Source organism: Tamandua tetradactyla, chromosome 17 (genome assembly GCF_023851605.1).
Source record: "Tamandua tetradactyla isolate mTamTet1 chromosome 17, mTamTet1.pri, whole genome shotgun sequence".
In the NCBI taxonomy this organism is placed as follows: Eukaryota; Metazoa; Chordata; class Mammalia; order Pilosa; family Myrmecophagidae; genus Tamandua; species Tamandua tetradactyla.
Genome location: NC_135343.1, coordinates 45,021,797 through 45,046,228, shown reverse-complemented (window position 1 = coordinate 45,046,228; position 24,432 = coordinate 45,021,797). Strand labels below are relative to the sequence as shown.

The 24,432-nt window shown below is 47.3% G+C and overlaps 1 protein-coding gene across 25 annotated transcripts in view; it reads right to left on the bottom strand.

The window, feature by feature from the left end:
- DYSF (dysferlin) overlaps positions 1–24,432 on the bottom strand; it is a 227,496-nt gene that overhangs the window by 7,643 nt on the left and 195,421 nt on the right. For all 25 annotated transcript variants that reach the window (XM_077134524.1, XM_077134531.1, XM_077134534.1 and 22 more), the window contains 13 exons: positions 24,211–24,309; positions 16,832–16,960; positions 16,378–16,533; positions 14,978–15,069; positions 12,201–12,371; positions 11,423–11,565; positions 9,162–9,301; positions 7,913–8,001; positions 7,557–7,652; positions 6,715–6,856; positions 2,969–3,068; positions 2,107–2,285; positions 209–318 (listed from right to left, as the gene is read on the bottom strand). In XM_077134524.1, coding sequence (XP_076990639.1) covers positions 209–318; positions 2,107–2,285; positions 2,969–3,068; positions 6,715–6,856; positions 7,557–7,652; positions 7,913–8,001; positions 9,162–9,301; positions 11,423–11,565; positions 12,201–12,371; positions 14,978–15,069; positions 16,378–16,533; positions 16,832–16,960; positions 24,211–24,309 — 1,646 coding nt within the window. The remainder of the gene's footprint in view (positions 1–208; positions 319–2,106; positions 2,286–2,968; positions 3,069–6,714; positions 6,857–7,556; positions 7,653–7,912; positions 8,002–9,161; positions 9,302–11,422; positions 11,566–12,200; positions 12,372–14,977; positions 15,070–16,377; positions 16,534–16,831; positions 16,961–24,210; positions 24,310–24,432) is intronic.

The following is a 24,432-nucleotide window of genomic DNA, read 5'->3' as shown; positions in this document are numbered from 1 at the left end:
ACAGGTCTCCAGCAGAGGCTTTTTCTCGAATTGGCTGAGGAATAATTGTCCCCCAGAATGACTTCCATGCAACGGCCTTGGCTCTCCCTGGGGGCTTTGGGCCCTCTGTGTGGTACGCAGCAGGGTGCCTCCTGGCCTCCAGCTTACACTCACCACTCCCCACCCCCTGGGTCCCTAGAGCTTCTGAGCTCAGGAGCAGGGCACTAACCTGGGGGTCTCCAGCTTGGGGTTCATGTTGGGCTCATCACGGCCCTGGCCCGCAGGCCGCTCCTCGTGCTCATTCTCTGCTAAGATCTCCAGCGTCAGCTCCAGCTTCCCCTGCGGGCACAGGGGGTCTGGTCACGGGCACGAAGGCTCTGCCCAGTGGCCTGGAGACAAGCCAGGCCCCAACAGATGCAAGGGCCACTTCATTATTTTTAAAAGACATGGGCTTGTTCTGATCGTAAAAGCTACACGTGCTCTTTGTAGAACAATTAGAAAGTACAGAAATGCACATTGAAAGGAGAATATCACTTATGATTCCAGCATGTGGGCACAAACACTGCTAATCTGTTTATGTATCAGAGATCTTTCGCTCTGCAAGTAGATGAACTATCATACTGGATATACAGCTCTATAACTGCCTTTTTCGCTAGGGGATACATTATATTTGACTATAATTATATAGTCTTTAAACTTTGGTTTTTAATGGCCACAAAATATTCCATGGGAAGGCTGACCATAATTTATTTAGTGAACTACTTATTTGGGTTCACTGAAGTTGTTGCCAACCTTTGACATTATAAATAATTCTGCAAGAAACTCCCAGGACCTAAAGTTTTAATTTTATCTGGTTATTTCTTCCAGCAAGATTTTAGAAGTAGGATGACAGAGTCAAAGGCCATAAATATTGTTAAATCTCTTACAAATTAGCAAATTGCTTCCCAAATAGTATAATAATTAGTGCTCCTGGCAAAAGTAAACAAGAGTGCCTGTCTCTCTGCATTCTTTTTTATTTAAAAAAAAAAAGTTTTTTCTAACTTAATAGGCAAACATGTTATCACATTTAAAATATTCCTTCATTTTTGTTATAATAAATTGAGTAGACTGAAATACTAGTGATCAATGAAAGGGAATGGTAGGGGTACAGAAAAAAATAGGGGGAACAAAGGTTAAAATATACTGGGTAGATGGAAATCCTAGTGGTCAATGAGAGGGAGTGGTAAGGGGTATGGTATGTATGAGTTTTTTCTTTTTATTCTTTTTTGGAGTGATGCAAATGTTCTACGAAATGATCATGGTGATAAATATACAACTATGTGATGATATTGTGTGTCACTGATTATACACCAAGAATGGAATGTTCATATGTTAAGAACGTTCACATTTGTATGTTGTTATGTTTTGTCAATAAAAATATTTCAAAAAAGATTATTGCAAAGATAAGTACTAAAATATATATATATTCCTTTATTTCATAACTAGGGGGAATAGACTTTTTTTATGTTTAATGGCTTTTGGTACTTCTTTTGTGAATTATCCATTCATATCCTTTGCTTTTTTTTTCTCTCAGGGTGTTAATATTTCTTATTCATTGTTATAATTCCTTATATAACATGGATATTTTATCACAAGGGCCACTTTAAGGGTTGACTGGCCACCTGCTACTTCTAAGTAAACTAACAGGAATTTATTAACCTCTTCTCCAAGGCTGCGCTGGACTCAGAAAGGACTGTTCTCGCCGGTCCTCCAGCCATGGCCCTGGGCAGACTTCTGTGCAAGGATGGTCCCTTGAGGAGTCCTGCACCACTGCCCATCACAGGAAGCCTGAGTCAAAGGGGAAGCCAGGACCCAGCTCTCTGCTAAGATTAAGTGAGCAAAATTTAAATAGAATCCACCTGAGACAAGGCCGTCTCTGGATTTAAATGGGGTTCCTTCAGAATGTGAGCCTCAAAGGAGAGGAAGTCTGGGGACTGGAGGGCAAGAGGGATGCTGGAAAATAGAGAGACGGAGGGAAGGAGAACAGGAGAGTAGGACAAGGGGGTAAGGATTGGACAAGTGTGTGCTCGGTGATTTCTATGGAAGAAGCCCCCAACCCTCCACTGGCGTTGGGGCAAGTAGACTTACTGCCAGCATCTTCTTCTCACCCTCTTCTGCAACACAGGGCCACCAGCCCTTCACTGTTTTCTGTTCAAAAAGGGACACAAACCACTCAGGGTGGAAAGTGTCATCTAGCTGGTCTAAAGAGCACTTCTCTGCTGTCTTGGCTGGCTTGGGCATGCGGTTGAGATCCAGCTGCAGGGAACCTGCAACAGGGAGTTGCTTTTTGGCCACAGGTGCAACAATCACTGCCAGCCTAGGGGTACCCTGGGACAAGGCAGGTTCAAGAAAAACTCAAGGTTGACTCTTGAGCTTCCATCCATGGGCATAGCCATAGATTAAATTCCCAAACCACCCACCTTTCCAGCCACAGCCTCTCATCCCATCTACACAGCCTCCCTCTGCTCATGTAGCCACATGCTCTCTAATCTACCCACATGGCTAATCATCCTGTACACGGAATCCACTACTCATCTCGGGGAACCCACTACACATCCACAGGGACCCACTACTCATCACGCCATGCAGAAGCCAGTCACTGTTTGCTCACTGTTTGCATTCATCATGCAGAAATTTTTAGAGAGCACCTTCTCTACAGAGGGTCTGGTGCTGGGAACTTGGGATTAAAATTGAGGAGTGCACAGTCTAGCAGGGGACACAGATTCCTATACAACAGCCTGGAGGGCCATTCCAATGACTCCACCAGCCCTGCTGTGTCTCATACCTCATGCAGCACTGGGGATCCAGGTACCCTGAGCTTCCTATGGGCCGAAAGCAGGACTGCTCCTCCTACCTATGCTTCCCATGGGGCCCAAGAGTGGCCCCCACACAGTGGAGTCTGGAGGCAGCCCCCGCTGTGCAGAACAGGGCTGACTCAAAACATGCTTACCCAGGTAGTCATCAAAGGAGAACCTGTCATTGTCCCAGATCTGGAATACCACGCGTGCTGGGATTTTGCTCTCAGTCTTGTCCAGCCTCCAGAAAGCATCCTGGCCCAGAGTAGGAGCAGAAGAAGAGGAAGCAAGGTTAGAAAGAGGCAGGGTTCCTGTCCAGCCTGGCAGGTGGCCTGGAGGAGGCAGGGGAGTGGGATGTACTATAGGGTCTTGCCAGAGCAGGATTCCAGCAGGAAGACTGCAAAGGGTAGCCCCTGTGGCGCAGTGTTCAAGGGTGGGCTCACTTCACGTAAGATGACTCTTTTAATCTGTGAGTTCATTCCATGAGTTTATCATTCCACTTTACAGATGATGAAACAAAGGCTTAGAGAATTTAAATTTCAACCCCTCAGCCCTGCTCTGCCCATGTGATCTTGGGATCAGGGTGAGTAGGCTGAGAACTTAGAGGACCCTCACCCCACTCTAGCTGTCTCCGGAAGGATTGTTCCCCAATACACTAGTATAAGGAGCTATTACAAGAGGCCAGTGGCCCAGCTCCTGCCTTATCATCCACCCCACCCTCACCTCCAAGAGTTGCTCCAGAAAAATAAAAATCAAAAACATTGGAAAGGCGATGAGCCTGGAGCTAAAAGGAGAGGAGGGGTCCATAGGGACCCTACACCATGAAGGTACAAACTCTGTGGCACTGGGAGGCACTGCCAGCTGCATGAGGTTTATCCAGCTGGTGAATGCCCTCCCAGCACAGCCTACTGCTCAGCCAGGGCCACGCCCACTGAGTGCCCACCCCAGCCTCAGAGTCCTGTCAAACAGGTCCCACTGCGCTCCCAAACCCGAGGCTGCAATTCCCTGCTGGAAGGTAGGGTCACCCTGCAAAGGGCCCAGCTGTGGGCTGGCCCGCTGCCTGGGCTGGTTGGAGGGGTTCCGGTAACCGGGCTGGCCCCTTGCCCCCCAGCCCTCTGTCTGGTGCCTCCCCCCTTTTCCGGGCCCCAGCCTGGCCCCAGTCCTCCTGCAGGTGCCTCCCTCCTCTGGAGAGGCTTTTATGGCACAGGCCGCCAGCATCCTCCATTCCTCCTGGCCCTCCCGGTTTATGGGCTCAGTAATGAGCCAGAGGTTCAAACGGCCCCTGGTGGGAGCAGCTGGGCTGGGGCTCCAGCCTGGGGAACGCCCCCCCTTTCCCCCAGGTCCCAGCCGCTCATTACGCTCCCGGCCTGGGCACTTTTACTAGCTGTTTATTTGTAGGGTGGGTGCCCGACGTGCAGGCAGGGCCTGGTGGGTGTGCTGGGCTCCAGGTGGGGAGCCAGGCCGGGGCAAGCAGCGGCGGCTCAGAGCAGCCGGATGAAAGGAGACCTTGTACTTTACGACAGTCTCGTCTGGTTAATGGGATCCCTAGAGAGCCAGCCTGCCAGAGGCCCTGAACCCCATGGCAGAGGGCTGGCTCGGCAGCAGGCCTGGGGAGCCCCAAGGCTTTGCAGGCCCTGCAGCCCCCACTACTAACCCTGCCCCAGACTCAGTCCTTCAGCCCAGACCAGGTACTTGGTGCCCCACTGTGGGCCCCATCTCCACCTTGCTCTCCCAGAGGCCCCTCTCCCATGGAGGGATCCACTGGTCCTGCCTTGGGCCAAGACAGCTTCCTCACTCCTGAACGTGGTTGACATCTAACCTCCTGACCTTGGCCTCACACAGAACTTTCATTCCCTCCAGCTCCCCACCCTCCCAGGGGGCCTCCCCCTCAACTCCTGCAGACCTGTACCTGGAGACCCTCATGGGCTTCTTAGCCCAGATCCTGAGGGTCCTCAGGCCAACCTTTCCCTTCCACACATCCTTAGTCCCCCTGCCTCCAGAACGCCCACCACAGGTCTGCCCAGCTCTCTCCATAACGCAGAGGTGAAACCACATCAATGCCAGCACAAAGCCACTGCAAATTTTCAGTCAGCAACCCCACCTAGACTCTCAGAACCGCCAGGTAAGGCCGCTCTGTGCCATCAGTTAGCACTCCCCCATCCTCTCTCTCCCTCCCTTCCCTACTCTTGCTTTCACTCAGTATAACAGCTATTTTCAACTTTTTCATTTGACTCAAATCTCCAACCTCATTTCCAAGAGATTCTCTCTCCTCCTACTTTATAGGGAAAAAATGGAAGCCTCAGCTCCCTGTGACTCCTTCTGGCCCCCATTTCCACCTGTTATGCCAAAGGAAAGGAGGTCACTGTGCAGTTCTCGGTCCAGCTCTTCCAACTGCGATGCAGAGACAAGCCTGGACAGCCCGGTGGGGCTCAGTGAGCCCCAGAGATGGTGTGCAGGACCCCTCGGCCCTTCCCATTGCCAGTCTCTGCTCCCCACTCTGTCCGTAGCAGAGAGAGGTGGTGCTCTTTGATTTGGGGCTTTCCCTGACAAATGCAAAGTTTGCTCTATTATGGAAACATGCTTGTGTCAGACAAACACTGAGGAAGGGCAAACAAGACTAAACCTGCTAATAGTATAGGCTTTCTAGACTGCCCAGGACTTGGGGTTGTCACTAAATTCTGCATTCCCACATGCACTGGGCAGCAATCCCTGGGTGAAAGAATCCATTCAACCTTGCTTAACCCATATTTTATGTTAGTTGATGGTTTCAGAATGTTCAACAGAACATTGTGATTTCTCCAAAGTGCATATGGCCTCCTGTCACACAGAGAAGACATAATGAAGAGAATTCAGAAGAGCCCAGACCACTCAGGTATTTGGGAAAGAAAGAAGTCTTGAGCCACCTCTGGAAGGAGACCAGCAGACCCTAAATGCCAGGGAGGTATTTGCTCCTTTGAGTAGGGGAGCCCCTCAAGGTGGACATTAATTTTAGGTGGGACACAGGTGATCTTAAGCTCCAACAGAGGCCCCTCACTGTCTGCAGTACCCCCTGCACCGTGGTGTCCAAAAGCAGGCAGGGCCTGGTGTCACCAGAAGGCGGCCAGCCTCTGCGCTCTGCCCTGTAGCAGGGGTAGAGAGTTTATGGCCCAGATGAGCTCCAAAATAGGAAATGCCGAGACCCAAAAACTGAGGTCCCCAAATCCACCTCTTTCCCCTGGCTGATGCCGACCAGGTCTCCCCAGATGCCTTCACCCCTGAGAGGTCAGGGGGTGGACACAGGAGGGAAGAGGCTTTAGGCTTGAAAGGACAGGGTCACTCCAAGTGACTGTCCAGCACAGACAGTGGCCACAGGCACCAGACATGGAAAACTGGGAAACAAGACCACAGAAGGGACTTAGCAAAACAGCACCCAACACTCTGGACAACCCAGTCCACAGGCCAGGCCAGCCTTGTGGGAATCTCTGCTGCTGGCGTCAGCCCCACTGCCTCTGATGGCTATGCTGAGTTTCCTACATGTGATCTTTCCCCTCTGACTCCAAGACCCCTTCTGCTCTGGCTGCACACAGAGGTTATTTGGCTTGTCTAAGGTGGGGAGGAAGGCAGGGGCCTTCAGACCTAGACTTAGTGACACAGGAAGCTAGGGAGGGTGCTGTAGTAAGGGGGACATAGGTGGCAGCAATGATGGTGGAGGTGGGGGGGACTTTGGAGGTAATGGAAGCAGTGATGGCATGAGTGATGGGGCAGTGGTGTCGTGGAGGCACTAGCAGTGGCAGGCAGTGCTGGTGGTCACACAGTGATGGAAGTGGTGGCCCCACTGGTGGGGGACAGCCAGGCAGACGTGACCGCACTGCCCTTCGAAGGCCCTGGGACTGGTTCTGCCAGGGCCAGGGGTCACGCTCACCTTCTTGGCAACAGTGCAGACTTGCTCAGCCGGCAGGTAGTCGAAGGGAAAAACAAACCTCCAGTTAAAGTTGCCTTCGCCTCCCAGGGACCGATAATGCACATCTGTCTTTTGCTTGTGCTCTTCAAAGCCGACCATCCAACTAGACACACATTTTTAAAGAACATTTCTAATTTAGGCTCTCACCGCAGTATGGATCCTCAACTTAGGCAAACAGAGGAACCGAGAAGGTAAATGAGGTGATGGTGGCATAGCATTATCAAAGTATAACAGCACTGAACTACATTTTGAATGTGGTCAAAGATTTAGGTTGTACCTATGTTATTAGGATAAAAATTAAAACAACAAATACAGTACTGTATGACACAGTGAACCCTACTGTAAACAGTGGGCTATAGTTAATAGTACAATTATAAAAATGTTTTTTTCCATGAATTGTAACAGATGTACCACCTTAATGCAAGGTGTTAATAATAGGGTGTTATATGGGAACTTTTTTTTTTAGGCATGATTTTTCTGTCAACCTACAACTCAAAAAAAAAAAGAAAGAAAGTAAAGGAGCTTGGTAAATGATACAGCAACAATAATTCCCCAAAAGTCTCTATTATATATAAAATGGACTATAAATTTGGAAACATTCTAACTTCTCAGCCACTATGGAGGGACCTCCTCAAACTCCATTAAGTCCAACCAAAGATTGGAGTGGAAGGAGAAATCTGGTGGGAGGGCAACTCCCCGGAGGCCGAGACCACCCCATCAGGCCCTGTCTCCTCCCCACCACTAGGCTGTAGGGCAGCGGCAGAGGCCCGGGGAGAGGTGGGTGGGGAGGATGTGCTCGCTACCCTTTCACGTAGATGTCGCTCATCTTCTCCCCAGTGATGCTGAGGTCATCCAGGATCACGTCTTTCGTGTTCCAGATAATACAACGCAGGAAAAACCTGGGATGAGAAAAATGATTCAATTCCACGTTGATTTAGGATTTCCTACTAAGGGTAGGGAGGGCCCTGGGGCTCCACCTGCCCAAGAAGGACTCAGATGTGAGCCCGGCCCAGACAACAGCTGCCCTGCAGCCCGCGTGGCCAGAGCCTGGCCATGGAGTGAGCCCCCGGTTGCACCCCCAGCTGAATATGACCATGCCCTGTCCTCTGTCCCATTTCCCACCCCAGGGCAGGTCGGGGCCTGAGCCTGGGCAAGTTACCTTTTGGCTCTCCGTGGGGTGATGTTGAAGGGAGGTCCAGGCCGCCCCAGGGCCTTTGGAAACAGGTCGATCCACATCTGCAGCTTTCCCTGAGGAGACATGACCCTGTTCTCTCATCGCCCTTTGCCTTCAACCAGCACTTACCGAGTGAGCACCTGCCTCCTTCCAGACACTCCAGGAACAGGACTGAGAAGAGCTGGCTATGGGGGAGGCTCAGCACCCCGATGCAGGGGAGGAGCATGCAGAGGCCCAAGGGGCCGACTGCAGAGGGGAGCCCACTGTCCCACAGGCCGCTGACCTGGGCCCAGGCCTGGGGTCAAAGGTCAGGGGAAGCATCCCAGAGATGGTGACGTTGGAGCTGGGCCAGGTTGAAAAGGAGGCCCAGGGTCTTCCTAGATGGAGGAAATGGGGTACACTGAATCTTGGAGGGCTCAGAGAGCATGGTTTACGTGCAGGGAGGGCTGGAAACCACTCTACCCACCCACCCTCAGTTTCAGCCCCCTCCACAAGACAAGTGTTATTTTTGTCCTCATCCTACAGAAGAAGTAGGGAGTGAAGTAACTAGTTCAGCAACCTCCACAGGAAAAGAGAGCAAAAGAAGCAGAGGGGGAAGCTTCAACAGCTGTTGTGCTGCTGCAGAGAGGCTAGTGGTCCAACCCCCTGGGGAAGACAGAGCAGTGCTCCAGAGCACAGAGGGGGGCCCTGCACCTTCAGTGAGGCGTCTTCCTGGTTCACCTGAGCTCTGCTCATTCCTGCAGCCTTTCCTCTCCTCCTCCTCCTCCAAAACCCAGCTCTGAGCTCACCTGCTCCAGGAAGCCTTCCCTGGACACCACCCACGCCACCTCCAGGCCTGCTGTCTCTCTGCTCATCCTCCTTTCTGAAGCCTGCTCTTAGTGGCTGCTCTGCCATGTGTCCAGGAGTCAGTCACCTGCCTGAACACACCACTGCAGCCCAGCACAAGGCTGGACAGCTGAGACATCACTGACCGATGGTCAGGGGTGGGGCATTCCCAGAGGCCACCCTGGAAATGCCGAGGCTTCAGAGGAAGTCAGAAGTAGGTCTACACAGGACAAAGGAGGGGGCTGGGCTCATCCCCAGGCCCAAGAGAGCCCCTCACAGTCCAACCCATACCATGTGAAACAGCGTCAGGCCAAACCCTGTGGTTCCCACTGGTTCCTCTGGGTGGTCTGTGCTGTCCTTGGGGTAGAGCTAGGTAGATTTCAGGGATGCTGAGGTCCAAGCATCCTACCTGCTCAATGTCTGGCTGCAGGGGGCTGTACAGGGGCCGTGACTCCACGTGCTCCGGGACCAGGCCCTGCTGCTGAAGGATGTGCAAGGCCAGCCGCTCCTCCACTGGGCCCAGGTGTGGGTTCTGGACCCTGCCAGCTTCTGCCCCAGAGAAAAGACACCAACGTTGTAAGGGTCTGGCAAGTAGGCCATAGTAGGGCTGCCCTAGGAGCAGCAGGCTGATCAGGGCTGCCTGGGGCCAGTGGGAAGTCCCTAATCCCCCAGCCCAGATGCACTTCTTCCAGTCCTCCCTTTGAACTTTCTGTAGGAAATATCATTGTTTGCTGGCTGTATGATTAAAATCCAAATTCCTCATTGCCATCTTTCCTCCCAAGCCTCTTTTCCACCAAGTTCTTCTTCCTCCTTTCTACCAATCCAAATCCTCCCCATCAGACATAGCCCACTGCTTCTAGGAAGCCCTCCCTGACTGCTCCCAGCTCTGAATTCCAGCAGTCTCTACCCCAAGATCTGGCATCTAAAGGCTGTTAGGACTGTCCTCTGGTACAGGTAAGCTATTCAATGAGTAGCAGTAGTTAAAATAATAGCAGGAATAGCAAACAGAGCAGGTACCATGTACCAGGCACTGCTCTTTATAGATAGTAACACATTTAATCTGAGATAGTGACACTTTTACCCCAGAAAGTAAGTGCTGCTATTATGCCCATCTTATAGATGAGAAGCACACAGCTGGTAAGCAGGGCAACTGGGATTCCTGACTGTCTTAGGGGCCATGGACTCATTTAAGAGAGGCACATGACTGGATGTGAACACCGCCCCATGCCCCCTCATGCCCCCTAGGTTCATGGGATGTGTCAAGGGTAGGGGCAAAGACATGGCGGGGGGGGATGCTGAGGAGGCGCTGGCCAGGGGTGGTTCTGATGCTGAGACACTATGCTGACTAGCCAGCAACATGAACTTGGAGGCCCCTGTGACTGCAGGCCAGGAAAGGGAGGGGGCATCCATATATATACATACACGGGTAAGCACACAGGTACACACAGAAATATGCACACAGGTACACACACAGGGAGCACACAGGTATGCCCATGTTCACCAACACATATCTCACGTACACACACACATGCACACACACGTTTCTCTGGGCCCCCTCAATCAGTGCCACAAAGGAAGTGCAGGGCATTGCAGAAGGAGCCCCAGGCCAGGGAGACACCTCTGCTCCCAGCTGGCTGCGTGACTGCGGACAGCTTGTTAACTGCTCTTGCCCTCAACTGCCTTATCTTAAAAGCAGGCAGAGGTTGGACCTCATGGTCTCTGGCTCTCAGGCAATGGCTTCCATTGGCTTTATGATGGGAGTCCCAGCCCCTGAGCTCAAACTGCTCACAGGGCAGAGGGGAAGGAGGCCCAGGGACAGTAGTGCAGAAGGAAGGGAGGATGCGAGGGGTGGGGCCTGGGCAAGCGCAGCCTCCTCTGCAACTGGGGAGCATCAGGGAAGCAGAGAAGAGGAGGATAGGGGTTGAGGGATTCAGCTGCAAAGCCGTCATTTCCCTTGTATAACTTCAGCACACGCTCCGACATCAAACATCCCTAAAAGAGCCCAGAGGAGAGGGGCTGGCAGGGCCTGTAAACACCTCTGGGGAGCTTGAGCGGCTCTGGGCCGAGGTGCAGGCCTACGGGCATGCCAGATACCCCAGGAACCTGGAAGCATGTGACACAATGTATCAGGCAGAATCAGGGGCCAGGGAAGGGCTGCACAGCTCCCACCTGCCCTTTGGATGTTTTAGGTATAGGGAGTGTGAGTGGGGGTCTTGGAAGGTACAGCAGGTTCAAGCTGTACCTTAGGTTAGAGCATTTCAAATAGACAACTGCTCCTCAGAGGGGGCTACACCCCAAGCCCCAATCACCCAAAGCCAGAAGCAGATCGAACCTGACCCACTTTAGTTCTAGATACACTCACAATGTTGCCCTCAAATGGGCCCCAACGTGCCTTACACTGAACCCTGACTCTGACCCTACTCTTTCCCTTCACCTTGGTCCCACCCCGACCCTTGACCCTGGTCCCTAATTTCCACAATGGGATCCCAGTTAAAGTACTGCTCCCCTAAGTACCAAGTGCAAGTTCAGCCTGTCTGGATACATCGGAGGGATCTGAGCCCATGCCCTGCAGATGCAGGTTCTCCCCGGGAGGCCCTCTGTCTCTTGGTGGGGGGGGGGGGGGTAGGAGGGAGAGCCCGCCATGGTTTCGAGGCTTGCTTGGCAGCTCACCAATTTCTGCGATGGTGTATTCTTTATCCTGAAACAGCACCCGGTCTGTCCGGTACACTGGGGCCTTGACTCGGCGCTGCTGGCAGAAGAGGTGGAGGAGCTGGGAGGGACGGAGCTGGTCCCTCCACTGGTTCGGTCCCGAGCTGAGGTCCAAGCACAAGACAAAAATGAGCTGCTTCTAGGACACTGCTGCGGGCAAAGGGGCGAGGAGTCCCACAGCATCACCTGCCCTTCACTTCTACTGTGGGCACCCTATCTGGCTGCACTTTGGGGCTGGGGATCCCCATTTTACCAATGGAGAAACTGAGGCCCAGGCAGAAAAGGAGTTGCTTAAATGCACACCAAGTGGGAACTTAGGTATTCCCAATTCCCAAATCTGGGACTCGGCTCCAAAGAAGGGCCAAATTGGGAGGGGAGAGGAATCCTGATAGGCACTGCTGCAAAATTTCCTTCAGGCCCAGCTGGGTCCATGTGTCCCACTGTCTCCCTCCTCCCACTCCAGGGGCCCGCCCACTGTGGGCCTTTGGTGGCATATGAAGGAGAATTGCATTGTGATGGCACGATGAAGAGTCAGACCCTTAGGTTCAAGTCTTAAGCCTGCCACTTACTAGCCATGACTTTCCCGCACCGGTCCCCTCATCTCCAGAGTGGGACAATACCCCCAGTGGATTAAATGAAAGATTGCCTGTAAGGGGCTTAGCCCAGGGCTGGCACATAGTAAGTGCTCATTTAACAATGGATGGATTTGTTAGCAAAGAGGCCAGCCCCGTGTACATACACACAGTAGGTCTGTGGGAGTCCACACCGAGCCCCAAACTTGGACAGCAGCCTGTTCTCCAAATCAATGACTGTCTCCCCAATCTTTTCATCCTTGGAGAGGAGGTCATAGTCATAGAGGGTGATCTTCAGGTCTTTCTCCAGAGGCAGCATACAGGTCAACTCGAACATCCTGCAGAAGGGAGCCTGGACATCAGGATATCTGCTGGTTCCTTGCTATGGCCAGACATAGGCCAAAACTCAGGGGCATTGCCAGGTGAAAGCATGAGCTCAAAAGCCATCCAGGAATGGCCCTGGCTTCCATAGGGCCCTACAATCTTCAGGCTTCTATAGCTTTTAAGGTCAATAATGTACCACCCAGCACCCTACTGGTAGAGGGCAGGTCCAAGTGTGTGTGTATATGTGTGTGTGTATGCACATGGATGTGTCAGGTTTTCCCAAATACTTAGGTACAGAGCAGATGCTTGCCTGATGCAGCACAGACTGAGTGAATGAACTTGAAGAACATTAGGACTGACATTTCAACCAGAGTGCCAGGATAAATTGAGGTGAAATTCCAGAGTGAGGGGCCAGAGTGTCCCTGGCAGAATTTACCAGGGGGTTGACCAGGGACCCACTTTCTGGACTCCAGGCCTCACACCTATCTCTGGAGTGGGAGCTATGAAGAGATTTCTTTGGAGAGAACTCCTGCTGTGTTCTGAGACCACCCCCCGCTATGGGGGTCAAATGTGGAGGGTACTTCCCCTTCTGCCCTTGAAATGAGCTTCCTGCAAGCAGGGGGCACAAGCCTGGTGGCCGACTCATGCTCATGGAAGCTGCAGCAACTTGTGGCATAGAGAGACTGGGGGCTACATCTGGAGGGCACTGCACTCCCATCAACTGCTCGGCAGACGGCATGCGTTTCCAATGGAGGACAGATGGTCCCCGGGAGGCCAGCATGCGCTGCTCTAAGTCCTGCCAAGAGGACCTCAAAGGGGCTCCCATGGCGAGGGACCAATGTGGGGGGCGGCCAGCTAAAGAGATGTAGCATCTGCCACATCTCTAGAGAGCCTCTGGGAAGGACCCACAAGAAAATGAATCGGCTTTAGACATCTGCCACCCAGCGGGCTCCAGCCCCCAAGGACAGGGATGGTCACCACATGAGATGAGCCCGCTCCCCTAATTTGAGCTCCCTGGTCCTGGAGGAGTAGAAATTTCAGCAATTAGGCTGATGTGGTGAGAGGAGAAGCATTTAGCAGGGAAAGGGAGAAAGTCAAAGGGTCCCCCTCCCACCACCCTGCACACACACATGTCCATGCAGGTACATGGCTAGACCCAAAGTAGACCTAGATGGAGAGAGAGAAAGATAACCCTACATCCATTGAGTGGTTTAATTATTACACATGACTGGGCACACTGGTTACTGAACTGAGACTGTGGGTTTGTGCATAAAGGCGAACTGAAAAGTTGCAGGCCAGTTTTCCACCCAGGGAATGGGGAGCATCACCCACAGAGTGCACGTTTATGGGATGCTAGCAGATAAAAATAAAGTTGTGTTTTGAGTATATCCCACGTGTTGTACATGTTCAACAAACGGGTTACAGAAAGTTTCTGCTGTGCTCCAACAGAGGCTTGGAAAACCAGGCTGGCCAGCTTGGGGTGCCCGGGGGTGGAGGGGAAAGATGGTGAAATGGGAGTGGGAAGTATGTGCTCCTGCCCTGGCTCCCCAACGCTGCCCTGAGCCCTGACACCCCACTGTGGGATCCTGCCTACCGCCCCATGACCACTAGCCTGTGGCCCCATCCCAGCCACTGGAAATTTTCAGAGAGTGTTCTTCCCTCCACCCTCCTCTCCAGCACCCCATAGTGCTGGCTCATCACAGGCCAGGACGGCTTCCCCTTTGAAAACCACATCTCCAAAGGCCACTTGGGCCCTTGTTGCAAGAGTCACAACAAACTTGAAAGACAGGGGCTACAGATTCAAATAAGTTTGTTGACAATATGGGACAGCACATGCCTTCTCCTACAGATGCTGTTGGGGAGGTAGCTGCCAACCTCCCTCTACGGCTCTCCTTTCTCTGGTCTAAATAAGCTCGAGACCAAACAGCAATTCAGGGCCCTGAGGGCTCCTCCCATGCAACTGGTGCCGGTTCTTCCTTTCCTTGATCTTAGAGTTCCAGGATCGTTTTACTTTCTTGGTCTACATTCTCCCTCTATCTATCTGCTACTGACTAATGTGGGACAATAAAAGGGAATGATGACTAAATAAAAGGGCATGATGACAATGTGGTATCCTGGCATGGATCCAGGGGCAGCAAAAGGGCACAGTGGGAAAACTGGAACTGAGTTAACAGCAAAGCACCAGCATCAATGCCTTAGTTCTGATAGGTGCACCATGATTCTGAAAGATGTTGACAGCAGGGAGACTGGGTGCCAGGTACCAGGAACTCTCGATGCTATATTCACAACTACTCCACACATGTGATACACCAAATTAAGCATACATCTAAACCAAAAGCATAATTAGCAAATACAAGCTCTGGGTTTCCATTTAGATTTCAGATCATAGAAGTAATTGTATGTTTAACTAGGAGCTGCTCTGCCAGAACTCAACACTTTTGCACCTAAAGAAGAGCTCGTGAGGCCATGCCCCCAGAGACACGCAAGATTTAGGGACTACAGCTTTGCTCCAGGAGATGGAGACTTCCCAGCAGTAGGCACATTCCCCCCACCCCAAACCAGACTGTAGGTTATCCAAACTGATTCCTCCACCCCAAGACCTGAGCTGCCCCCAACTTACTTTCCAAACACCGGCTCCAGGGTGCAGGGGATGTAGTTATCCTGGTCACTCAGTGACTTCTTCCCTATGGAGATCTTGATGTAAGGGTCACACTGGAGGAAGAGACAGAATTCCACTTAGTGAAATCACTTTTCCCACACATGTTTGAAGCCTCTTGGCTCCAGCAGTGGGGATAGAATGCCTGAGTCCTCCCACTTCCCAGCTGGGAGAAGGCAGGTGGGGCTGGGCCCATATTCTCAGAAACACAATAGTTTGTATTATATATCTGAATAGGCCAATCTGGGGTCCTATCTGTGATCTTTGCTAAAGCAGATGGAAAGGGAGAGAGATGGCCAACTTTGTCAACCCATCCCTGTGCAGGCCAGTCTCCAACCCTGGATGCTTCCTGAAAGCAGCAGCAACCCCTCAGCTAGCCTCTAGGGGCAGCTGGGGCTGGAGAGGTGCCCAGAATTAGTCTGGCAGGGAGAAGGCTTGAAGTGCATAAGCCAGCCCATTGGCCACAACCATACCTTGGAGGGTGTCAGTGGAGCCTGGACCGAGGCCTGCCCCTTCTGCCATGTGAGATGCCCTGACCTGAGCAGCAGGGCAGGGGAGTCCCCGCCTTCAGGCTCAGAAAGCAAGCTCCCAGGGGTAGGACGCCTGACCTCTACCCACAACCCCAAAGACACATGCTAGGCCCGAGTTCTTCTAAGGAGGCAGAGAGAGGGCCCCAGCTTGTACCGCTTAACTCCCAATTGTCCTCCACGCCAGCCTCTCTTCTTTCTTCTTTCTCATTTTATTGTGTCTCCCCACCTTCCCAGAACCCAGACTCCTTCCCCCCTTCAAGCTTCCCTCTTTCCTGAAGAACAGGACTAAGGTGAAGAAGGCAGTTGAGTCACTTGACTTGTACAGAAAACTTAAGGGAGTGCCAAAAAACTTATCAGGGCAGGGATTCCGGTCCGTTCCATACCTCCTCTCTCCTCTCCACCCCATCACTGAAAGCCCTACAAAGGCCAGTCCCAACCTACACCCTAATGTTACTTATCCTTATGTCTCGTCATTGTTCTAAATGCACATCAAATATTCTTCTTCCAAACATCAGTCTATGCTTTTGACTCTTCCTAAGATATTTTTTTCTTCTCCCTCCAACCTATCAAATCTCTGTCCATCCTTGAGAGGACTATTCCCTTCAGGAAACCTTCCCCAGTATTCCAAAGCCCTGGACTGGCTTTGGTCGCCTCTGACCTTTCAGAGGTCCTGGGCTTTGATAGCATTCCATCCAGTCACATTTCAGCTTTATGCATTTGTCTGGCTCCCAGCCTACTGTGCTCTCCCTGAGACACAGATTGTGTCCAGATTCTGCAGCCCATTTGTAATCAAGCCTACTATTCCAGGGGAGGCAAAGCCTGTAGAAATGTTACCTTCCCATTGGGGTCCTTGGGCTGCAGGCCAAATGCTCGGACAATATAGATGCGGACCAGGCACTCCTGAGGCCCCTGGGCAGCCAGCTGGTGGAACTGTCTTGGGGGCATGGGGACAGCCGGGTCTTCTGGGAGGGGATAAATTTTGAAGAGACCCTGCAAAGAATGAGGGGTTTATTTTCATTTTTACCATCAGCATCACCAGCACAATCACCATTTTGACCACTGCTTTCATCCCTGACAGAATCATCACCATGGAGAACATCAGGCCCAGTGGTGTCCCACCCCCACCATCAGGTGCTGTACCAGCAGCATCATTGCCTCCATTGCCCCCAGGGTAACTAAGGTCAGCACCTAGGTCGTCGCTTTAATGACCACCAGTGGCCCCTGTTCCCTCCCCCTGCACCTGCTGCTGCCATGCCATAGTCATCTGCCATCTGAATTGTGGACTTACCTTGAATTCCCCCATGACAGATGGATCTTCCGTCTCCTCCTGAGTCTTGCCCCGGTAGAGCTTGAAGGTGTTACAAAAGTCAGACAGGCCCTCAAAGGCCTCCACCTTCTCCAGTTGTGTGTCGTAGACCTGCCACATGTGGGGAAGAGAGAGGAGGACAATAGAAAGAGAGTAAAAAAGAGGAACAGTAAAGGAAGGGGAAACAGGAAAAGGAGGGAGAAGCACAGTGTAAGAGAAGGAAGAAAGCAAGAAGAAAGAGAAGAGACAAGAAAGAAGAAGGAAGGGGAGAAGACCAAAATTAATGAAGGCAAAAAGAAGGGTAGGGTTGGAAAGGTGGAGAGGTAAGAGAGGAAGCCAAGAAGAGACAGAGGGAGAGAAGGAAGTAAGAACAAAGGCGGAGATGAACAGGATGTAAGCAACAGAGGTCAAAGAGAGAGAAAAGGAAAAAAAGTTGAAGGGAGAAAGAAGGGAAAATATTTGTTCAGTGTCATTAAGGAATAATGGATTCTCCTGGTTAATCAAATATTCAAGGTACTTAAGAGTCATCATACATGGAATAAGATCTTGGTCAAACAATTAAACATAAGCATAACTACCTTTTTATTTAAAGACTGAAACAACTCTGGAAAATCAAAGGGTCAACATTTCAAGCAAAAATATTCATTGTCTAGGATGAACAGCTGGCAACAGTATTGGATATCCCACTGAGTATATTTTTGAGAACCATCTTAAATTTGTGGGATCTGATCTCTTCGTCTACTCTCAAACAGCCAATTATATTTATCAGTTAGAGAACTGTTTTGGAATTGCTTAGGCTTGAATGAAGCAGCAGTTCTCTATTATATACAATGTAATGTACCTAATAAATAGTGATATTAAGCAGATTAATAAACATGCAAATTGGTTATATCTGAAATTGACAGATGAGATATTTCAGGCAAGTTCCTTTCTCACCTTGCTCAATATTATTTCTAGTTTAGGCCCAGCCCAAGTTCTACCTATTCAAGAAATATTTGATGATGCAAGTGACACTACTTGTAGGTGTCTTCATAGAAAGCCTACATATTTCTTGCTGAATTTATTCCTAGTTAAATTAACATTTTTGTTGGTATTGTCAATGCGAACTTTTATTTCCCTCTGTTTTCTAAATACTTGCTGCCCTTTCACTGGGTTCTTTAAATTCAAATTCTATTAATTTTTTTCATTGGTTCTTTTGCTTTTTTAGTTGGTCAGGCAAGTCAACTGCACACCATGATTTTTTTATTTCCTCCTTTCCAAAATATGTGTCCTAATTCTTTTTACACTTTATTGAAATGGTCAGAACATAAAGAACAACATTAAAATTAAACTGCAATTGTGATCACGGAGAGTATTTTTCTATCTCTAGTGCCAAATGTTTCACTCAGTGTTTTAACCTGTATTGAGTCACAGTCCCTTTCAATAATCTCTAATCAATAAGCTATGGGCTGTCTCCCCATACAAATGCATTGTGAGCATCCATGAGAAATCCCACGTTCAATTTCAGAGGGTACAGAGAAGTCTGGAAGTAATGGAGTTGTGCTCTGGCTGTTGGTTTGAGAGAAAAGTAGCATTTCTAGTACATAACTTGCTTTTATAAATCACCAGGAGACGTCGAATTTCATCAAATGGTTGTCGGTATCTACTGAAATAATCTTCGCTAAGTTTATATATTGATATGATGACTATATTCCTGGAATAAAACCAGATGGACGATCGTAACTTATTAATTTAATATGTGGTTAGATTTCCTTTGCTATTATTTATTTACAATTTTGCTCAGATATTTATTCCACAAATGAGATTTGTATGTATGGGTGGGCATTATCAGATTTTGGTGTTAAGGTAGTTTTAGCTCTAGAAAAACCAGGGTCTTCTAATGTTCTCCCTGCTCTGGAATAGTAAATGTATTACAGAAATTATTTATTCTTTGGAAACTTAGAAAATTCTCTCCATAATCTTCTAGCTTCTACTTTTTCTGTTTCTTTCACGGTTATTGAACTGTCCGGGTTTCGGTTGCTTTTTGAGACAGTTCTGGTATTTCTGTTTTCCTTCAGATTAGCTCATTTCAAGGAGAGTCTCAAATCTATTAGCTCAGAGATATACTTAGACTTTTCCTAAAATGTTCCAACTCTCCATGATCTCCATTGTAGTGTCCCTCTTTTCATTATGGATTTTTGCTTACTATTTCTTTACTTCTCTTGTTAAGAGTAGCTAAAGGGTTATCTATTTAGTTGACTCCTTTCAATCAAAAATCCAGTGCTTTGATTTGTCATTTCTGTTCTTTTCTCTATTCTAATTCCTTATATCTGCTTTTATTTTTCAATATTTTCCTCCTCCTGCCTTCTTAGGGTTTATTTTGTTCTTCTTTCTAACTTCTTGAGTGGAAGTTTTATTTGTTTACTTTGCTCCCTCTTCTGAAATGAAAAATATTTATTGCTAAGAAATTGCCTCTGCTTGCTCCCTGGCCTCAGAGTTGTCCCATATGTTTTGATATGTAATGCTTTTGTTTTCATTTTCCTGGCGTTCTGTAATTGCAGTTTTATTTTTATTATTTGAAACGAGAGTTGGGTGATTAGTTTTCATTCTTATGTTTTAATTAACATAAATTGTTAAGGCTATAAATTTCCTCTGAGCACTGCCTTACCTATAACCATTAAGTTCTAATATGTACGTTTAATCACTGCTTCCTAGATATTCTGCAATTTCAGTTTGCATTTACTCTTTTACTGAAGAAATGTTCAAGAAGGAATTGTGTTATTGTTTTTTTGTATTTTTTTTTTAACTCTCCAGGTGGAAGATGATTTTTTTGAATTTGATCTTTTTACTGATTTCTGATTTCATGGAGTGGCAATACCAATGTCTGTAGTATTTCTACTTTTTGAAATGTACTAAAGTTTTCTTCATGACCTGACACATGATCAATTTTTGCAAATGTGCCCTAGATGCACTCCCTATTTTCAAGCCACAGGGCTCAATATACATCAATCAGATTAGTAAATATGCCAGGTCTTCTATATTCTCTCATACTGTTGTCCCCTTGATCTGAAAGGACTCAGAAAAGTACATTTAAGTCTCCATCTACCTATCAGCGTGTTTGTATTTCTTATTTCTCTTGTAAATTCTGTTTTATAAACACTAATGCTGTTTTATTTTGCACATAGATATTCTCACAACTGTCATAACATGGAATCACGCCTTTAGCACTAAAAAGTCCCCTTTTACAGATGAATTAAAAAATAAGGCCGAAAATAAATAAATAATAGGGGGGGATGTTTTGGGTGTTCTTTTATAGTTTTATTTTTGTTTGGAGGGGAATAATGAAAGTGTTCAAAAATTGATTGTGGTGATGAACGCACAACTACACGATGATACTGCGAACCACCGATTGTACACTTTGGACGATTACGTGGTATATGAATATATCTCAATAAAATTGTATTTTAAAAAGCCCCCTTTTTTGAATACCCCCTTATCTAATATTAACATTATTACTTGTTTTCTTTCTGTTTGCATTTGCCTGGCACACATTTTCCCAATTTTTTATTTTCAACCTTTTATAAATCTCTTTATTTCAAATTTTGCTTTGAGATTCAACGCAAACTTTTTCTTATCAATACGTGTTTATATGACATATATTGCTATGACAGACATGCTTGGTCTTGGTTTTTCATCATTTTATATTTATATGGCCATATACTATATTTATATTACATTTTCTAGTTTATAGTTTGTTTTTTTAATCTTTGACTATGTGTGTAGGTATGTGTAGCTCTTCTGATATGCAGGATAATTTGACTTTATGTCCTAGCATTTACTTGATATATAAGGACAATATTCTAATTCTTTATATCTCTGGGACAATACTTATTGGTTCCTTATTGTAGCAATAATAAAATAGTGATATTTATCTCCTCCCCAGCCCTGTCCCATTCCCCCATCACCCATGTTTAGTCAATACTATCTCCCCCAACATTTACCTTTGTGCCATTAAATTTGCCTAGACTTCTATTATTTGTTTACCAATTTTAAATAATATCTGTCAACACTGCTAATTTTTGTAATATGCCAATCAATGTCCTTACTCTATATCCCATCCTCTTATCTTTCTCCACCTAATATTTGTCAATATTATCATTCCTGCATTTTCAGTACATCTGACATTTATACTCTGTCCTGTTTTTCTAAACTTTCTCATTTTAGTCCTAAGGTAAAATGGGATCATAACCACTCCTTTTGTTGTGGTTTCCCCAGTTACCTCCTAGTCAGCTAAAGTTCATCCCCAGTAATTCGCTGAAGAAGAGCTCATAGGACAATATTCCCCTAGTTCCTTCAAAACTGTCTGGGGCTTATTGGCTTAAAGGACAGCGTGGCTGAACATAAAATCCTTGGGTCACAAATCTTGCCCTGATGATCTTAAACGTGGTGCTATGCTGTCTTTGGGCATTAAATGCTGTTGCGAAGAAATCTAGGTCATTCTGATTTCTTACATGACTTCATTTTTTGTAGTTTTTTTTGGGGGGGGAGGGGGAAGGGGGTTGTGGGAGGGATAGAAGGGGTATGACGACCCAAAGAAGTCTTTCTTTATCTCTAAAGTCCAATAACTATACTGGAATACATCTCAGGGTTGACCAATCTGGGTAAATTTTTCCTGATATATAGTGAACTTTTTTAATATTTAGATTCAAGTATTATTTTATTTCAGGAAATTTTTATTAAACTATTATATGCTTAAGTATTTGTTTTGTTTCACTGTTTTGGCTGTCTTCCTCAGAGATTCCAATGAAGTAAATATTGGATCTCTTTTGCCTATCTTCTAATTCTGCCATTTTCTCTTTTTTCTTTTATAGCTCTCTTTATTTCCAAATCATTTTGCTTATTTTTATCATGTTTGTTCTCTGTTCCACTTACTGTGTTTTCCAACTCTCCCCTGTGCTCCTTCCAATTTTTTCTTTCTTCCCATGAATGCCTTGATGTCTTCTTCTCCTTCATTGTTGAGTCCTGCTTGTTCATATTTTATTTCCTCTTATCTCATCATCCCTTGAGTTCTTGCATTTATGTTTTGCATGCTGACTGCCTGATTTCTTAAAAGTTGATGGGAAATATTTTATCTCAACTGTTCAAAGGCAAATTTTTTCTAATTGGTATCCTCTTCTGTTGGTAAGTTTTGGTGTATATTTCCTCTTCTTTTTTCATGGTATCTTTGAATTATTGCTGTCATTTAAAAAAATTATCTGTAAGTAAATGGGTTGAGTTTTCCAAAACCAGCTTTTTCCTTTGTTGCTGCCACAGAGGCATACTGTTTACTGCAAATATGGTTCATCTCATGTGGCTCCACCTTCTCTGCTTCTCTGAACAAAATCAGGTCAAGAAGGGCTTCTGTCACCAGCCTGACCCTGTCTCTGAAGTTCCCACACACATTGTTGTAAACAAGGGATATAACTTGTATATGTTCTGGTGAAATTTCAATTTCTTGAACTGTAATTTTAAACTATTTATCATGGAAATTTTCAAACACACACAAAAAGTAGAGAAGAGATAATGAACCCCCTTGTACCCATCACATACCTTAAACAATTATCAACATTCTTTCTTTAGGAAGTATATTTTTGCTGGGGCTTTTTGAGATCTGCTACCACTACGTCTTTTCATTTTTCTTCATGTGCCTTTTCTTCATTTATTGCTGAGTGGCTTCTACCCAATCTCAGTTGCCTTTGGGTAGCCCTTACATATATTCTGGAGTCTGTGGGTTTTATTTGTCTCCAACTTTAACTGAAAATGGAGTTTGTGGGTTTGATTGATTTCCAAAAAAAAAAGAGTCAAAAATATTGACTTATGCAGCCATGTTCATACTGGAAGTCCCAATAAAAAACTTTTTAAATTTCCAAGTGGTTGGTTTTTTGGTTTAAACTTTTGTTATTAATTTCTTATTTTATTGAATTTTAATCTGAGTTGGATGATTTCAGCTTTTGGTAACATCACTAAACTAATATATGATCAAATTTTTTAAGTCTTCTCTGAGCACTAGGGAAAAAACAGACTTCTCTATTTTATTTTCTATATTAAAGCTACAGCATTTGCTTAAAAAACATTCACCTTGTTATTCAGATCTTTTATTTCCTTATTTATGCATTGCCTGCTTGATCTATCAAGAAAGGTACACTAAAGTCCCCATCATAACTTTAATTTCTATCATTTTGTGCTTTTATTTCTGTGATGTTTAAGTTTATATATTCTTATCCAACTTTGCTTTAAGTATTTCTAAGCTTTACAGTTCTATACATAAATATTCAGGGTTTTTTTTTCTGCTTTCTGCTGTATCTTTTATTTTCCATCTTTTACTACTTAAACTTCGAGTTGTTGTGTGTGTGTTTTCCACCATGCTACTGATTTCCAAATTGCTATTTTCTCTACCACTCGTGGTTCCATTCTCTCCGTGATGTTGCAGACCACTTTTCAAAGGCCTGTGTTGGTGGTGATGGGGTGTCTTCTATTTATTTATCCTTAAAGGGATGAGAGTTCCTTCCAGATCTAGTTCTTCCCCCAGAAATAGGTCAAATATATTCTGTTTTGGACAGCCCATTCTCCCCTGGATGCTGTCAGAGCCCTCCTGGGAGGGGGCAAGCGGGGGGGGGGGGGCTGGGTGCCAGTTCAGAATCCAGCATTTGAGGGAGCAACAAGAGGGCCAGGGCCGTGGGCCACCTTGGCAGGAGTCCTCATTCTTGCTTAGTTTTTCTCATTTTTTGGCAAGGCCACAGAACCACATACCAGACTAACGTATCGGACCTTCTTCCTGGCACACAAATCGTTCTGTCTCAGCGCCCGACCTCACACATCCAACCACCCAGTCAATGAAGAGCTCGCTGCCTGAGGAGGCCTGTGCCTTAGGAGCCACCTCTGCTGCCTGGGACTCCCGTCTGAGCATCCCTGAGGTCCCCAGGAACAATTCACCAGGAAGCCTCCAGCCTCCTGTCACCTGGGGAAATCATCCTCCAGGGTGTCCACTGAAGACGATTCTGCAGGCTGGAAGTCCGTCAGAGCTGCCCACCACCACTTCCCTTCCCCCTCACTTTCCTCCTCTTTTTTAATATTTTAATGCAAATGCCAGGCATCATTTCACCAAAAATACTTCAGCATCTTTCAGTATTCTATTCTTGGTTCCCACGGCCCACATCAACTTCTTGCTCTGGACCACTGGGTGACCCCTGGGACCCCAACTAGTTCATCAGGATTCACCAAAAGAGGAGAAATTATATAGAGACAAACAGATATTTCTCCTCTTTCTGTTGCATCTCCCGCCAGCCATAGCCTATCTCCAGGACTGTGAGGCTAAGGGGAGACATTGTGGAAAGAGGTCTCACCTTTAGAGTGTCAAAGTCCTTCTCCAGGTAAGACCCACACTTTTCTCTCTCTCCTATCGAGGCAAAGAATTTGCTCCACCAATCAATGAACTCCTCCTCCTAAGAGGGTGGAAAGAAGAAAGTACGTTGAAGAAACAGAACCTACCAAACGAGATCCTTCCAAACCGGATGCCCAGCAAGGCCATTGGGTCAGCGTGGACTTTAAAAACCCTCCTGTTGGGG